Below are 18988 nucleotides of genomic sequence, written 5' to 3' on the forward strand. Positions count from 1 at the left end.
ATTATGTATGATTAATTGTATTGTGTATAAAACCTAATGTCTAATAATAAATTAAATTAACATAAGGTACAAACAATAATGTATATTTTCAATCCCTTTGCAAGTTATGTCTCTGAAACCTAATTTATATTCTGTAGTTTCACTTTATAGTATCGATCAAGGCCGTAATTGAAAACAAATTTCGGAGAAAGGAGAAACGTTCTTTTAATATAGATTTTAGACACTCATCATATTTAAATTAAAAACATAAAACATCAGTACAATAAAAAGTTATTTTTTTGTTGGTCACATCATATTATAGTTTCAATTATTGATATTAATCTTTTGTGATTTAAACTTATTTATGCAGAACGCATTGAATTTAACTGTTGTGTAATATTTTGTTGGTCCAATGAATGGATAACTTTAAAATTGTAACCTCGTAAAACATTAAACATCTATTTTAAAATACTCTAATCACTATAATTGAATGTTTTTAATAACTAAAAACTTTGACTTCTAAAAAGGAAAGTTTTTGATGATTGTCTTTGTCTACAAATTCCTGATCAAATATTGCAGTGTTTACATACTGCACCATCATTATCAGTTATTGAGTAAACAAACCACCGAAAACGTTGAAACCAACTAAATTGATATTTTAGTTTATTTTGAGAAGTTGTGAATGTTTGAAATATATAATCTTTATCTAACGTCCAAAAATAAATTAGAAATTTTAATTTTAGTTCGTCACACAAATATTTTTTAAGCAATAACTAATATTGTTGTTTTTGCCTCAATTGTTCCGTTATCGCTTGAATTTAACTCATAATTTTGTTTTATTTTTGGTTCTAAATTTTTAATTTGCACATTAATAAGGTCTACATAGTTAGATGATAAATCTATATATATAGTTGTGTTTGAATAATATGGACATGATCAGTTTAAAATAAACAATATACTATTTTGTTAGTGGTTTATGGTATAATAATTATTGGTAAACATAATACATTTGTAATATAACTATTTTGTATAATAATGATTAGTAAATTTGATGTTTCATAAAATAATTTTATATTTGGTTTTTTTACTCATTTACACAAGTTTACGTTAACAAAATCAGCAATAAAATGAACGTTACACAAGAGTTCTATAATATAGTATAGTACTAAAATTGTTATTTTTTTAAATAATTTAAATTTTCCGTGCCTGAAATTTGTATCTATAAGTTCAAATTATCAATAATATCTGTTACGATCATCTTTTATTTTCTTTTATATCTAATTCTTCACTGGTCATAACATTTCCCATTAATCCTAATCTTTATTACAAAGTTGAAATAAAATAAAACGATAAATCTTATCTTATTTCAAATTACTGCTTTGACGAAGATATAAAACCATTCTTTTTACAATTGAAGTCTGTAAACTATATTTACTACAAAAAAAATTCTAATTATAGATTTTTTAAGAAGGGGGTGGTCCAGACCCTTTGATTCTATCAATTCTAATCTTTAATTACGGGCCATCTTTCCTAGTTGCAGATAATGTAATTTTATATCATATTTGTGATGAATATGAATGTAATACAATTTTTTACAGCCTTGTATAAATTGATTAATACCGAGTTGCAGCCAGGATAAAAACAGGTAATTAACAAAACCGTAATTGCGATCAGGAAATATAATTATTATGTTTCAAATATTGATAGTTGTATATTATTATACTACGGTTATATTTAAAATAAAAACTGATAAATATATGTTCAAAAAATAAAAGTAATACATTTATTATTTTATTGGTTCCTATAATCATATATTTTTATATAATACACATTTTAAAAGTATCAGCTAATCAATTTATTTTTTCAACTATTGTTTGATTTTATTTCTAATTAATTTTCGACTAATGCTTTTAATTTTTTCATTAGTTTTCTAATCTACTGAGTTGATTTTTGAAAATGTATCAATATTTTTGAAAGATTTTATACATTCAAATATGTCGGGAAGTGGCTATATGATTTTTAGTTTTAAGTTTAAAATGTTAAGCTTCAATTTCATTATTCCTTCTCCAAACATTTTTGTTAAATCCACTCAAAGTGTAGTTAGAAAAGTAACATCATGTTACGGAACAATTACCAACACACCAAAAATGTCTATCTAAAGACCAAAAATTTGACCGGTATAGTAAGCGAGTAAGACACGCATAACATAGAAAATACACCTATAGTAGAAGTATGTTTTAAACAAGGATATCTCAACGTTATAACGAATGAAGAACACATCGACTAAGGAAAAGCAAAAAAGCAACGGTATGGTTTTTAACCTTTCAACATCTATCGCAAGACCAATCCTAGATCCAAACTGCAATAGAAGACTCGGATCATTCTGCGACCTCGCCGCTTCACAACGATACAGAAGTTGTATCGACAAGCGGCTCGAATACGACACTGTCGCTCCACGGCGACCAAGCACCGTCCCGCACGACGATCAATCCTCGAGACTGCCGCTCCACGGCATTTTCATTATGAAATCGCCACTCCACGACGACTTAGCAGTATATCGTGAACACCGAGACGCTTTAACAACGTACTGCCCCACAACGACTATCGAAACGGTCTCATTGCGGCAATTCGACCCGTAATTATTCACCACCAGTCACTAACATCGCCGTCGTTCCACGGCGGACCTGACTCGTATATCGACCGACGGACGTATACACCGTCACCGTGGCGCGATAGCGAGAACCTTGTCGACCGGCAATCAACATTCAACGTAGCCGACGACCAATCATATCGATCGTACGATCTCAATGGCCTACAGCAACCTCGGGATCACCAAACGCCCGAACAGCACCCAACTATGACCGACCGATTCAAAATACTCGAATCAACACTAGTGCTGATCGTAAAAAACAACCAGAGCCAATTCAAGCAATCGATTGAGGATCCATAAATTTGCGGACCAAGAGTGAACCCACGGCCGAGGATAGACTTACGGTCCGAGCATCGAACGGCAACCGAACGCCGTCGCTAAAGTTGCCTGTTTCAGGGCGACCACGTCCATCACGGGGCGCCTGCCTAGGCCACGTTTTTCCGGCCGAGTCCCGCGATCGAACGCCACTTGCTTAAGCGGGCCGGACGTGATAGGACTCGACCCACTCCTTTAATATTGTATCGATACCATATAATGACATTCCTATTACTGAATAGGGTCCGTAAGTGATATGCGGTCAATTAACCTTTTTCCCAATGTAAATATATATAGGTATGTATATTGTATACATATATATTGAAATAGAACATCAAGTATTAACAGCCTAAATAACTAGTGTACAAACTTAATTTACGATCGACATACGTATTTAGTGTGCCGTATGAATCATTGTCAATATAACTATAAACCAAATAGGTAGTCAGTTAAATGTAGTAACTTTTGAATTTATAGATTGTTCAGCGATTAATATCTCAAAATATTTTCCACTTCATTTAGAGGGAAAAAACTCAATTCAAAAACTTGTAGTGCAACCATTTTTCCAATATCCTAATTTTTATTTTTGTAAAATATAGTCAGTTCTAATACCACAATTGTTCTCAGCTAGGCTTGACCGAGATGAAATCTGCAACCAGTCGCGTTTGAAAATTTTTTACTTGCAACTTGAAGTTTCTTTTTTTAAGCTATATTATATTATACATATAGCTTAAATATAGAGTTCATTTTTAAATAGGTATTTACTTTTCAACGTATTAGACACAACATTTCTATACGACAATTATTCTTATTTTTAATAAATTCAGTGCAACAAAACTTAATTTATTATTTTTAAAATCAATTTTTCTAAATATCTGCTGAAAGAATTTCATTCAATAGTTGAAAATGCGATCCACCGAAAAAGACTCAACGCTGAACATAACTTTTAAATTACTTTCACAAGAAAATATTATTGCATTGCTTGATTTATCCATCAATATTGTTTATTTCTCCTTTCGTAGATATCACTTCTTCCATATCTAAATAATCATGTACGTCATCCATGCATGTTAATAACTTTGGTAATCGTTATAATTTAGCACGAATAATGTTTTTCCTAAAAATGAAAAAGTTTGACATTCAAATGGGTATTTAAATATATTATACAGAGTGTATGTTTTGTCACTATACTCGTGTTTTTTGGACTATTATGGATTGATAATAAAACATTTAAAAAAACGTATTTCTTTATTTTTAATTGGCAAATTTTATTTATTTCAAAATACTATATTGTTTAATGTTTTCTAGAAGAGCTTTCTTTTATCAATTTTATTGTTGACACAACTTTAAGATTTTGAATTTGTAATAATAAAATTCCCAGTTAAAAATAAAATTAAGAAATGTCTTTTATTATTTACTATATATTTTCTTATATTTTATAGCTTTTTAATTAATTTTGTTGGAATTATTTTTGATACTATTGTTCATTTTGAAAATAACATTTAATATGATATTATATTAATTTTGATAAATTTCAAACTCAATAAATAAAAAAAAAATTTTCACTTAATTTATTTATTTACCTAGCCGTATTATGTCTCTATATTTTCTATAATGTGTTAAAAATATTAACATCTTTCTCTACCCCTAGACAAATTATTTTTTTAGCCTTTCCACAAAGGATTATACATCAGCCTGTTTTTTACAATTATTTACTCCTTGTCTGTTTAATATTTGAATAATATTTGGCTTATGATTAGTATAATTATTTGTCGTTCTTAAACCACTTGTTTATTAATAATAGCGTTTAGTTTCGCATTAATGTACATCTAAGACATTCTTCTCATTTTTAAAGGACAATACTGTCTAAATTTAAAATTATTTAATAAATTAATTAAAGTAAAAATGTTTCCTTTTCATTAAAAATTTTTAAAATTTGCGACGTATTTAAAATTAAAATTAATACGATAATGTCTTACCAAAAACTAAAAGATATAACGTTGACTGACTGCAATTTTATTTAGATAACGATTTATCAGATAATCGAATACGAACCGCAATTAAGGCAGTAATTTTACGTTCAATATTATTACGACCGCAATTTGGACATATCGTATAAATTAGCTCACGGATTTGTCATTATTAATTGAAGTATCTTATTCACTTCCTTAGAGAGAGTTAACCAATGGTCCTCATTAGGTGTTTTTGGCATTTAAAAAATATGAGTAGTTCAGTTTTCTCCAATTGCTCTTAATATATTAAACAGTAAACCATAGTATCAATTACAGAATAAATACAGTACTCATAATAATCAGTGATTATGCTAATTTTTTGAAAAATAATAATAATTATTATTTATTACTATAAACATAATTTATAAATTAGGCTTACATTTCCTATTTTTTTTTTTTTTTTTTTTGACAAATAATATTATGCAGTTTTAAAATTGTTTTTATTTATTTACATATTTAAATATCTTTCTTATTTTACTTAAGGTACAATATTGTTTATAATATGTCGAGGAAAACTGATATGTTAAGTAGCTTTAAATTGGTAAAAAAAAAATAATTTTGAAAGCAAGTTGTACCAATATCACTTTGAGATTAGTATTTTAATTTAAGTGATGTTTTGACTTATTAATTTTGACTTATTTTTTAACTTATTGGTCAAATTTATGTAGAATACAAATTTAAAAATTTAAAAAAATAAAATAAAATAAAACATCATTTTGTATCACTAACGGGTAGCTTTTTAAATTAATATGTTATGCTTGTTTATTTAAAATTCAAATGATAAAAAAAAAATTATATGTATTTTGATTTTTAAACGGTTCTGCGTTTTTTTTTTTTTTTTTAAGTTGTAAATGATAAAAATTACACGTAAATTATTCTATTATAATAAATAATAACATACAAACAAAAAATTAGTAAGTACCTACTTATAACAACTTATATTTATAAATAATTTACCAAGGATAACTCTTACAGATTAGGTATGACTGATTTAAATCATTGAACAAGGATAAAAAACTTAATTTTACATTATATAGAAAAATAATATCATGCTTAGGTATAGTTAATTTATAATACATTTAATATAATAGTATTGTATTCTTAAAATCAAAAAAACTAAAACATTTTTCGTTGCAAAGAATAATTCAAAAATAATGGTGTATGCCATTTAATTTATTATTATTGATGGAAAGGATGAGTATTAACAATAATTTTTTATTACGATATATTATTTTTTTTTTTTTTTTGGTTAGTCGTGTATTGATATGTCATGACATAGAACTAAGATATTATATACAGTTTCGACATACCGGTGATATATAATAATATACTATAAATTCCGTGCCACTTGAACGTTTTTATTAATTTTACCATAATTCATGTGTTGGTGAACGCCCTTTCAACACTCCCCCAGTTGTCCCAGTCACCCACCAATCTGAAACCCAAGCGTTCGTGTCAGCAACGGCGGCGGGAAATTAGAGATTTCGTCAGGACGATAAAACAACGGGAGCTCATGCCGCGTGTGTGAACCTATTGACCTCCATACAATATATAAAAATATTTATAATATATATAATATTAACAATAACGCATGTAAGTTTATAGTTTAGTATAGTATATTAGAATATTATAACATTAAGATGTTATCTTTGTGACCCGTAAGTGCAAATCCAAATATGTGAACTGCCATATTATATGTGAATAGTCATAATATAATAAACGAGTATTCGTAAAGTCGATAAAGTGATTATCACTAATATTGTTACAATATCATACGAATCGATTCAATGGGAAAAAAATAAAAATAAAATTTGTGTCTTGGTCTGTTATTTTTTCTTCGAAATCATAATAATTATTCAATAATATTACACAAGATTCGGATGAAATAGCTTTACAATTTCAGTTTTAGACTGAGAACCAAAAAGATGTACATAGACTAAAAATACAACTAAAACAAACTTAAAAAAATCTTAACTGAAAAAAAAAACATTTATTTTATTTTTAGTTTTTAAACAAAATTATGATAGTATTGATTTAACATTGATGTGTTTGTATGTGAACACTTTTGATAGTAGAAAAAAAAATTCCAATTTCAAGGTTGGTTTCTACTAGCAAATTGAATCTAGCTAGTATTTTTTGAGGTGAAACGAAAGGATCCAATAAAAATTGTATTGACAATTTTTCTTGATAATCTGTAAATACTACAAAAAAAAAAATTAAAATACAGTAAAACGGGAATATTTACTCAACGCATAATTTTAGAGTTAATAATTTATTATAAGGTTTACTTTGAATTTTACTTAAAAAAATTATAAAAAAAAAAAAAATTTGAACACGAATCCACATTATTTTTATAAATGTTTAAGTTCAAATTTTGACGAGGATCATCTATTTTTTTGTAACACAACAATCAAAAAACATCAAAAATATACATTTTTTTGATTCATTATCATTCTATCTATATGATTACATTTTTAAAAAATTGAATATTAATACGAAAAATAACGATTTTAGTTTTTTTTAATACAAGTAATAATACTATTAGATACTTGAAACTATTTGTTTTTACTTATATTATTATTTGTTGTTAAATTTACAAAATATTCGGATACAATTTAAGTTATTTATACCAAAAACCTATTGTGTCGTTCATTAGTAGGTATATCGTCAAGGCCTTATAAATAATAAATTAATAATAACTATTATTATTGTAAGAAATATATTATGTGACACGTTCTAAAAATAAATAAGTTCAACCTATTGTATTACTAAAAAGAAATAAACTACTAATGGAAATGTAAATATATTATTCACTATTCTGAAAAATATAGTGCAATTGACAGTTTTTCCTTAGAATTGTTTTTCATCATATGATATGTACAATAATGTTTATTCAATACAAAAATTAACTTGTCTATTACAGTGACTTACTCAATGACAAGGTTCATCATCCACTATACAAGGAAGTGACTTCCGGTTTTTTTATTGAATTAGATTTTTTCAAATATAAAAACTATTGCAAATTATATTAAAATAATTAGTAAGCAATAATAATATTACATTAGGTAGATATTTATATATTTGTGTTTTATCATATTAACTTTAACCCGTTATAATCATTAATCATAATAAAATACGATTTTCTAACCAATTACCTAAGACATGCGTTGTGAAGCGGCTCAAACGATAAAAATATAATCAACGTAGATACTAAATGTTTTCCGTAACAGCTACGTAAATCTATATAATATATATTCATATTTGGTTTTATTAAAACAATGATTGAACACAACACATGCGTGACGTATATTTCGAAATCAGCAGGAAAATATAAGTGTTGCGAATTTCGATAAGTAATTAAAAGCATTAATTAACTTAACTTACATCTTACACTATCTTATACAATTTAACTTCATGATATCACATAAAATTCCAACACACAGACAAAATGGTTAACGTCAAAACAAATAGACAATGTTAACAGGGTGACTCATTTATTACTTAGATATTTAAACATCAAATCTCTTTTTTTTCTTTATTATTTTAACTATAAAGTAATTAAAACACAATATATCTTTATAATATAATAAAGTTTTTGATTTTAGGCTAAAAAAAAAATTATATTCTAGTTTTATATTTCTTTAAACGATTTTTTTTTTCATTTTGTTAAACAAAATATTTTATTGAAGATTAAAAAAAAAAAATATATTCAAAACCTATAGTAATTAGGTAGTTAACTTTTAATTCTTGTAACCTGTTATAATTTATAACTTATAAGAATTTAAGGTTTACATAAGCTTACCAAAATGTTATGAGATATATTTGTCACATCACTTATAAGTTATAACAAAATATAAAAGCCTGCAGCTAATTAATTATAAGTACCAAGTTAAGTTTAATTATTATCTTAGTTAAGTCGCAGTTATAAAGAATTCAAAATCAACCTTTAAAAAAAAAAGCCAAACATATGAAAAAATATATTATTATTATGTTATTTAAAGTTTTACCCAAGTTATGTACATTTAGAATAATTACTGTTCTTAATATACATAACTATTATTTTAAGAACTATATTTCAAGCTATGCTATACTCAAAGAACACAAAAAAAATATTTTATTAAGATAAATAGTGTACAACTATCGTAAACTAAAAAACAAAATATTTTTATTTTTGATTTATTAAAATATAAAAATTACATATTCAAATAACAAAACATCTCAATATAAATATTTGATTAATGCAGTTTTAATATTAATCATACTGTAATTGATTTTTTTCTATTCAATGAACTGAAATTCGGTTATTACTGCTCCTCTGCTTCTGTTTCTGCTGCTGCTTTCCCGTCTATTTGATTCTTGAATGATTTATATCGTGTAATGTAAAATTGCGAGTACTCGTAATCATTTATCAAATATATTGATATAAAAACTGTACAAAAATTAAAATATCTAAATTTTTATTAGATACCGTTAGTTATAATAATAATTAATAAACCATTAGGATCACTATCATTTAAATTCAACTCAACAATTTTTAATACAGTTCGACTAATTTTACTTCTTTTTATACTTTTAACTAGCATACCATATTATAATATATACTCAAAGTTTTTTTTGAATATTCGTTTTTTAATATACTGCAAATATTACATAATATTTAAATAATATGTGCACACGGTATGTTACGGACACTATATTAATGATTTAAATTCTATAATTATTGGCATTTAAAAAAGTGTAAAATAATTATTATCAATCATCTAATATTTTTACTTACAATTTAATATTTTTAAAAATCTGTTTTTAGAAGTGAAATGTTGGAATATTTATATTCTTGTTCAATTTTTTGACTGAGATTTAATATTTTGTTTTGATAAGTAAATATTATAATAATATTAGTACACATAATTTTATTGAAATCTTTATAAACTACTATTTATTGAACTGTTGTGCAATTTTTCACTTAGTTTTAATAATTATAATATTTATATTATATTAAAGGCATATCTTTTTCACACTTTTCACATTACTTCTTATCTGCTTTATTTTTACCTGTTAGTAATTTTTTAGTAAATTGTCAAAAAAATGTTCCAAAATTAAATAGGTACCAACTTTGTTACTTACCTAAAAAATTTAAGTAATATTAGTAATATTTTTTAATTATCTCTCGACCATTGTTATACTTCTCTTTTCTCGCTGATTATAATTTTTTTTTTTTTTTCATTTATTAATAATAATCATTAACATTTATTATATTATATAGATTTTAAAACGTTCGTTATAATTTAAATATAAAATATTTATATTTATTAATATGTTATGTATTATAAGTGACTTATTTAAAGTAGCTTATTTGTAAATCACCTACATACTTCTATGTACATAAATACGTGTAATTTTATTAATAAGATAATTTATTTACTATATTAGATGTTATAAACTTACTCTTTTATTTATTTTAAAATAGTGTAACTCAAAAACTAAATGCATTATACGTTTAATAAACATCTATACTATGTTAGTTCTTAATAATATTCTACAGGCATGAATTAAATATTTGAGAAGCCATCAATTAATGACTGATTTTTTTTCTCGTTTTATTCACTGTAAATATGACAATTAGTATATACACATTTTTTAAATTTCTATAATGAATGTATCTATTTATTATAAAATAGATTAAAGTCAAAAATTTAAAAGATTATATCAATTTTAAAATATTTAGTAACAAAACAAAATTTAAATAAGGTTAGAGAGGTATTCGTTTGCAAGATCTATCATTTAGTGAAATGAGTGATTACGAGCATGTTATCCGATGGAACAGCAAAGCGATCGTAGTGTAATAAAGAGCGTTAGGGAAGCTTAAAGTTAATTTGTGATAAAAGTGATAGCACATCATCAGAATCATTTATCAACTTTATCAAAAAGTTTTCGGACACTTTTCTATAACAATTTAAGTGTTCAACACAAGGTAATTTTGGACATTGAAATAGTCCCTAAGAATATTTGGTGTCTAAAATATAACCCATAAAGAAGATAAAACTCCGTTTACTCTTTCAAAAGCACTACATGCTGTGTTTGGACCTTTTAACACTGATAAATATTCAACAACTAAATGTACCAGAGAACAATAAATTACTTTAAGAGACGAAGTGAAATGAAATTCAGATATAATGTGCTTTACAAAATTCACTACTTTAGTGCTCTACAACTTATAGTTTACATCTGTGAACGGAAGTCAGAGATAGGTGTTAAAGTAATACACCTAAGTCCTAAAAGTGGTTAACGGAAGGTATAGTCAACCTATTTGTTTTATATAGGTAACTTAATTAGCAAGTGGGTCCTACTGAACTATATAAAACTATACTTTCTAGTGTTAAAGTGCAACTCGACAGATTTCGACCACTCAACAACACAATTGAGATGTTTTTGGAAGGCAGGCAGTCGGACTTAGTGATAATACCCCAGAATAATTTCATGTGTCTGTGAATATAAATAACTTATACTCATACAATACATATTTTATGCCATAGTTAAACAATATGAAAAGTATAGGAGACAAATGCCCTCCTTAGGGCTGTTATAAGTATATATCAAAAAAAATATTGAAACCCACTTTTTTTTTAGATCTTGTTGGTTTTTGAATTTTTTTGGGGATCAGAATAATTTTGAAGTCGCTGAAAATTTATCTTGAACGATTATGTAGAAAATTAATGTTTATTCATTAAAGATAAATGGCATCGTGTTGAATATTTATTGTTTTAAAATAGTTTGAAAAACTCGAATTATATATAAGCTTGATTCTTTTGTTATGCCTCGAGTTATAATCTTTTGTCCAGATAGTTTCATAAATTAAAGATTTAGATTTTAAAATGTGGTTAGTAATTTATTAAAATCTAAAAGGGTTTTAATAGCTTTAATAGTTAGTATTTTAGTTCTAATAGGATTACTCCAGATCAGCTGTTTATTTAATTTTAATCCTAATATTGTATTACATCAAAAGTAGAAATTAATACATTATGTTATGATACAATTTGGCATATACCTCTGTTTAAGTGTAGATATTATGTATCAATTTATTTCGGTTTATATTAACTCCATTTTTCATACATATCACTTAGCAATTAAACTAAAATACGTTTGTGAATTTTTTTAAGTAGTTATGACATTTTTATCAATAAATATAATTATCATTAGCATAATTAATTAAAATAGTTTATTGAATAATAAGTTAGTTAGAGTAAATATTTTTAAGAGAAAATATTATACCTAAAATATAATACGCATTTCTATTGAACTTATATTATTGTAATTTTCAGTATTGATGAGCTAAACTGGGAATAGAAATATAAATAAGATTTAATCAGGAAAAATAAAAAAGTATATAGTAATAAAAGTTTTTAAGTTTCAGTAGTAGTAGTTCCTCGAGCCATGCTCTTTCAAAAGTTCAGGACACATCAAAAAAATCAAAAGAGTAATAATATTATTTTCAATAATTAAATAGCTTCAAAAACTCTGTAAAATAGACTTATCTTACTTTGTAAAAGAGGGAACTCAAACCTGGTGCTTGGGTGTATTTTGTAAATAACAATGTATAGTAATATTTATATTAAAATAATCTTTTCTAGTATTTTGGATAGAAAAGGTTAAAAACTCATTAGCATATAAGAAGTTTTAGTAAACAAATATTTTATCAGGCTCGGTAATAAAAAATATTTTAGAGAATTTTCATAATATTAGGAAGTATGATAGTTTTAGCGCGCATTAAATATATAAGTTGAAAGTACTATAGATTTTTGGTTAGATACCTGACAACTTCCAATATGATTAAGTAAAAATTGAGTGAATTTTTTAAAGTTTATTTTTGAATTATTTGTTTGACTAGAGTTTAAGAATAACATATTTTAGGATAGTTGGTAGATTGTAAGACAAACAAATAAAAACAATAATATTTGATTTTCAAATGTATTCTACATCTTATTATACATAATTTGTGTTAATGATTTTTCATGATTCTTGAAATCATGATATTTCAAACTTTTAACTACTTACTCAAATATAATTTAATTGACCCTTCATTACATGCTACCGTGTGCTATTTAGCATCTCACTAATTAACTATACAATACTTCATTCAAAACATTATCTCTCATTTAATGTTTAACAACGATTCAAATAATTATTGTTAACTCGTTACTATTTTTTATCCAATTAGTATTTTAAGTGTGTAATTTAATGAAAAATATTTTTATTTATGTATTAAAAACAAATATTTTAACATATATATTTATCAATATTTAATCAATGTTCATCTCATAAAAACCGTTAAATATTTATAACACGAATTAATTGATAATTTAAATGATTTGATTTTATTCAAACTCAGCTGAATATGATGGTTGTATACATCGTATACATTATACGTATATAGTATTATAGAAACAAATTAAATAATTATAATTTGTTTTACTAAAGTTACAAAGGATGACTAATCTATGACCACGAATGTCACACACGACTAATATTACTTTAAATATAAGTACCTAATAGGTACCAAAGTTACTGTAATTTGATTAACAATGGTTGTAAAGATAAAGGATAGTTTTTAATGTTAATTTATTTGTGTAAAGTTTATTAACCAATTCTGAATGATAGACAAACCTATACATCGTTATGCATTACTAAGGATTAAGCTATCTTTAGTAAGATTTTTAGTTTAATTTAATACATCATTATAATATTTGTATAGGTTTTAAGATGGTTTATTATGTTTAATTTGTATTGAAATAAAATAGTTTTAACATACCTACCATTGTACAAAATTAAAAATATCTGAATAGCTAGATATTATTTAATTAAATAATTCACGTACATTAAATTTACTCATGAGTGACAATGGATAAGGGGGTTCTAGAAATTTTACATAACACCATATAGCTGATTTAAGTTAAAATTTTAACAGTATTTATTTGATGTAACTTATTACTATATTAAAAAACATTAACTTAATGACACTTTTTTTTCATTATTAAATTAGTCAAAAAATAATAGTATTGAAATAATTATATTTTGTATTTTTTCTATTATTATTTAATTTGTCTAATCATCTTAATATAGGAGTATAACAATCAAATTTCAATCAAGAAATTAATAATTAGTTATAAGTATTTAAAGCTTATATTAGAGTAGTGACATGACGTGACACCTGTTACACTGACAAATTTTGCAAGTCTACCATTTCGCTCATCTAAACTTATAATATGAACTTATACTTTATGCATTAATTAACTAGATAAGTACACTTTAAAAATTCGATTTAAATACTTAAAAATATTCAAAAGTTTTCTATTTTGAAATATATGATAAAAAAATATGTTATCATTCAAAAAAGTTAAAATGTTTTAAAAATAATAGTTAAAATATTTTTATATTTATAATATTAAAATTATATTATTAAGTAAAAAAAAAAAAAATATTTTAAATGTTTTTAAAAACATAAATACTTTTCGATAATAAGTATTTATTGTTTAAAGGATCATTCAAAAAATTGCATCTCATAAATATTACCTAATTGTTTTATTTTTAATTTCCAACATTAAAGATTATTTTAAAATGTACATAGGTTACTTTTGGTGATTTATTTAATGGTTAGTATAATTTTTTTGCAATTTATTTAAGTATTGTAACGAACAGGGCGCGTGTCTGTCATTGTTTAAAGGTCCGACACTTTGCATTAATTTTACTCGTAATTTAGACAAGTCAATAAATTTAAATATTCAGTATTGATTGACAACTATAGTAATGTTAAATTAATAAATGGTATTAAAAAAGGTTTACTATCACCAACAAATAATGTGTGTATACATAAACTATATGAGCTATTGATATACTCGTAATTATTTAATTTTACTCAAAATCTAACATTTGTAGTATAAAAAACAATATATAAAAATTGAACAAATCATATACATTATTAAAACACATTAAAACGAAATAATAAACATTGTTGATAATACGTATTATGCTAGAATCATTAAGTTATAGTAGTTTGTTCTATTGTACAGGGCAATATTTATTATTGGTAAACCTTAATTTAAGATAATTATACTATGCAAACGAGTTTATATATATATATATATATATATAGAAATTATAACTATAATTTAAAGAAAAGATCGACAACAGTTAATGCCCAGAGTATATGTATCAGAAAAAAGAAGTTTAGCTGACAATGTACATAAACACTAATTTGGGTTTTATTAAAAGTGTTTGATTTTTTTTTTTTTCCAAACCTAATGTTTAATGACATTATTTCGGTGTTTACCGAAATCATATTAATGTTTATTAGAAAAATTCAATCTATTTATTATATATTAAAACAATTTATATTGATGGTAATATATGTTTTATTATTTAATTATGAAAAAATGTACAGTTAATTTGATTTTTTGTATAAATGTATTTTCTATGATGAAAATATAACATCGTGTCTTCTTAAATCATAAAAGACTTAATAATTGGCTAAATTTTACTTTAAAGAAGAAAAAGTCTTTATGCCTGTGTAATTTTCTTTATAATTTAATTTTTTAGAATTTTTATTAAATTGTATGGTATTTTTACCAATACTGACTATTTAAAACTTTCAATATAATATATTGTGTAATTATGAATTTTTAGTCCTATTATTAAGTTTTTGTACTTAAAAGTAAGTTTTTAAATAATTTAATAATAAAAGTGCCTAATAATAATAATAATAATATTTTAAAAAAGACAAGTGATTTGATCTATAATGAGTTATGATAGACCGCATTAGACTAATGAGTATAAAATCAGAAGTAAAGGTCTTGCCATAAATTATAAATATCAAAAACAGAGATTGAGTCAAACATTTATCACAAATGCTTTCACTGGTATTTAAAAGTAATCATTAATAATTGTATTTTTTTTAACCGACTCTTAATAAAACTTAAATATAATCAGCATTTTACTAAAGGTTTTTTTATGTGAGAAACTTACTTACATAACTTTTGTTGTCTTTTATTTAGGTGTCACGTTAACTTTTTTTAACTACCTACCTTAATTATTGTTGACATTTCAAATCTATAGATACCACTATGATTTTGTATGGACATTTTTCTTTAAAAAATTTTATTTTTTTTTTTCAACTGTCATTCATAAAATATATTAAGGTTTTATGCATAGAACTTGTAGTTATTGAAGATTCAAAATATTTTAAAAACGCTAATGGACAATATGTATTTATAATTAAGCTGATAAATGAACTTTGAATAAAAAATGTATTATTTTTAACTTCCATAATATACTCGTCTTTAGTCCATTGACAATGATTTAAACTTTCCATATAATAATGTTTCTTCATTAACTTGTTTAATTTTCAAAAGCTCATAAAATACCAATACCTTTGAAGTGCATATTTAGTTAGAAAGTAGTTAAATATAATATATTAGGATGATTTATTCAACGTTAAAGATATTTAATCAACATACCATTTTCTCTTTAATATAATTCTATAAGAGCTTAAGAATTTTCAAACATGAATTTCAGATTTTGTTTAATAAATATTGAAATAATAACTTACAATTCAATCATTGTACTTATCTATTTTAGTATAGTATTACATTTCAGTCGAGGCTAATTGTATTAAATTACTTAGATTTTTTTAATATTTATTTATGTTATTTAAGTATCAAAATATTAAAATGTAAATACAAATTTTAGCATCAAAATAATTTTAAGAAATTGAAATGTTATGTTATGTGTTTATAACCAGTTAAGAAATCCAAACCCAAATTATTCGCATTATTTTAACTCGATTTGAATAATCAATAATTAACCATCAAAATACTCGTATCATACAATTATGTTTATTTTTATGTACATTTACAAACGAAATATGAAACCCTAATAGATTTTTATCTGATATCAAATAAGTTTTCATAATTTCAATTTACTTAAAATTCAACATAAACTGCGTTACATGTATTATATTGTGTATTTTGATTTGTGCATTGAGATTAATGATGTACATTCCAAAATATTTAACATTGAAAATGTTTTCAACTTATTTCAAAAATACAATTAATAACTTATGATAATATTAACATTAAAGTATTACACTGACTTCTGTGTAAATTTATATCAAATATTTAATTTGTAATGAATTTTTTTTATATATAATATATACTTAATGACATAATATTACACTGCTAATTGTAAAATTGCAAAGTATCTTGAAATAATATAATTATTGTAATTATTACATCTTAAAAGTATCTCAACTATAATCTTTATAAATTAGTCTGTAAATTCGTAGACGATGTTACTATGTAAGTTTATTTATACCTATTACACCTAAGCTAACGATATTTTACCTCTAACCATAATCTAGTTAGTAAATATATCGTCTTCAATCAAAAACATCACGATTCATTAAGTCAACCTCAGTAACTTCGGTGTATAAATTATTAAACTTATGTTAACAAAAACCTAGTCTTGTAATATAAAATTATGATAATATGTTTATTTACTTGACACATAAAACCTATGTCAAAAACCGTACAGAAAAACTATCGCAATTTTTTATCAGTTAATTATTGTACGGGCCATAATTTAAAACGTTATAAATTATCAACCTTTTAAATGTTTATCTTTTTTACTTACAGGTCTTTGAGATGTGCACGCAACACATTGCATACCCACATGTTCACGTCGTTCGCTATCAATAACCTTTTATGGCTGCTGTGGTACAGGCTGGTCATTGAGCATCCGTCAGTCGTAGTTCACAACGGGGTATGTAAATTTCTGAGCCATTGTGCATACGTTTAACCTATGAAGCTGTGCGGAGTCTTTTTAACAAAATACCCACAGGGTTTTCAAACTGAGCACAATAACAATATTTTTCTTTCCTTCTTCATTTTATTTTCGAGTAGAAAGTATTATGCTGTCACAGATACGCTCTTATTACAACTACATGCAATATACTGTGTTATAATAACATGTTTTCGAAATAATAATTTCATATCAGATTTTTCCATCAGAAATGTGTTTATGTGTACAGTTCACAAGGCTGTAGCTTTACTCAATTTTACGTTTTTATCGCATTTAAATATTCCGAAAACGTTAAATGTTTTTTATTTTGTATTATTAACACACCATAAAGTTTTTCATCGATTGTACATAGTTAGTTTAAATATTCAAAGAGTATTTATTTTTCATATTGCATATTTATAACCGTTCAACATTTATTAGCCAAAATCACACGTTAAGGTGCTTATACTATCCTCCATTTTTTTTTTTTTTTTTTTTTTTTTTTTTAACATGAATAACTTCACATATAAATCAAGAATGAATACATCATCTTTAATAGCAACTTTATACCGCCGTCTATAAACTAAGTAATGATTAAATATTTTATTTACAGTCAGAACTACAAAATTAAAAATTATAATTTTGTATTTGTTATATCTATTATAATTTGTTGAAAATGAATTGACTAAACATTTAAATACTTATTATTCAAATATTCAAACTAATAAACAAGTTCTATATAAAATATAAGAAGTTATTATATAGATTATATTTTTGATAACTTTAAATTCTACAGTAATATTACAGTGCCAATAAGTTAAAAAACTTAAAAAATCATAAAATCATTTTTACAATTTCATATAGTTGAATACGAAATAGGTTTTACAAATACATCAATCATTGATGAAGAAGTTAATTGACGTATTTATCTAAGGTTTCCAATACAGTATTTTTGTATCATTTATTAAATGATAAGATAATTTTCCAAGTTTTTATCTATAATTTATTAGGTTACAAGTTTCAGTGTTAAATTCAAAAAATAAATCTTATTTGATCCCTCCTGATAACTAAACATGTTGTTATTTGCCCTATATGACAATAATTGCCTATTTTGTGTAATAAACTAATAAAAATTAATTTTAATTTTAAATCCATTTCTAGATTTTAAATGTATATTTTTCTTTCAATTCATGTAATTATCATC

General features: G+C 24.3%; 1 protein-coding gene across 5 annotated transcripts in view; it reads left to right on the forward strand.

Annotated features, from left to right (window-relative positions):
- LOC112604375 (calcitonin gene-related peptide type 1 receptor) overlaps nucleotides 1–18988 on the forward strand; it is a 155615-nt gene that overhangs the window by 104517 nt on the left and 32110 nt on the right. For all 5 annotated transcript variants that reach the window (XM_025353379.1, XM_025353384.1, XM_025353383.1 and 2 more), the window contains exon 6: nucleotides 17640–17766. In XM_025353379.1, the coding sequence (XP_025209164.1) occupies nucleotides 17640–17766 (127 nt within the window). The remainder of the gene's footprint in view (nucleotides 1–17639; nucleotides 17767–18988) is intronic.

Source organism: Melanaphis sacchari, unplaced genomic scaffold (assembly GCF_002803265.2).
Source record: "Melanaphis sacchari strain LSU unplaced genomic scaffold, SCAv2.0 Contig11_pilon_pilon, whole genome shotgun sequence".
Lineage (NCBI taxonomy): Eukaryota > Metazoa > Arthropoda > Insecta > Hemiptera > Aphididae > Melanaphis > Melanaphis sacchari.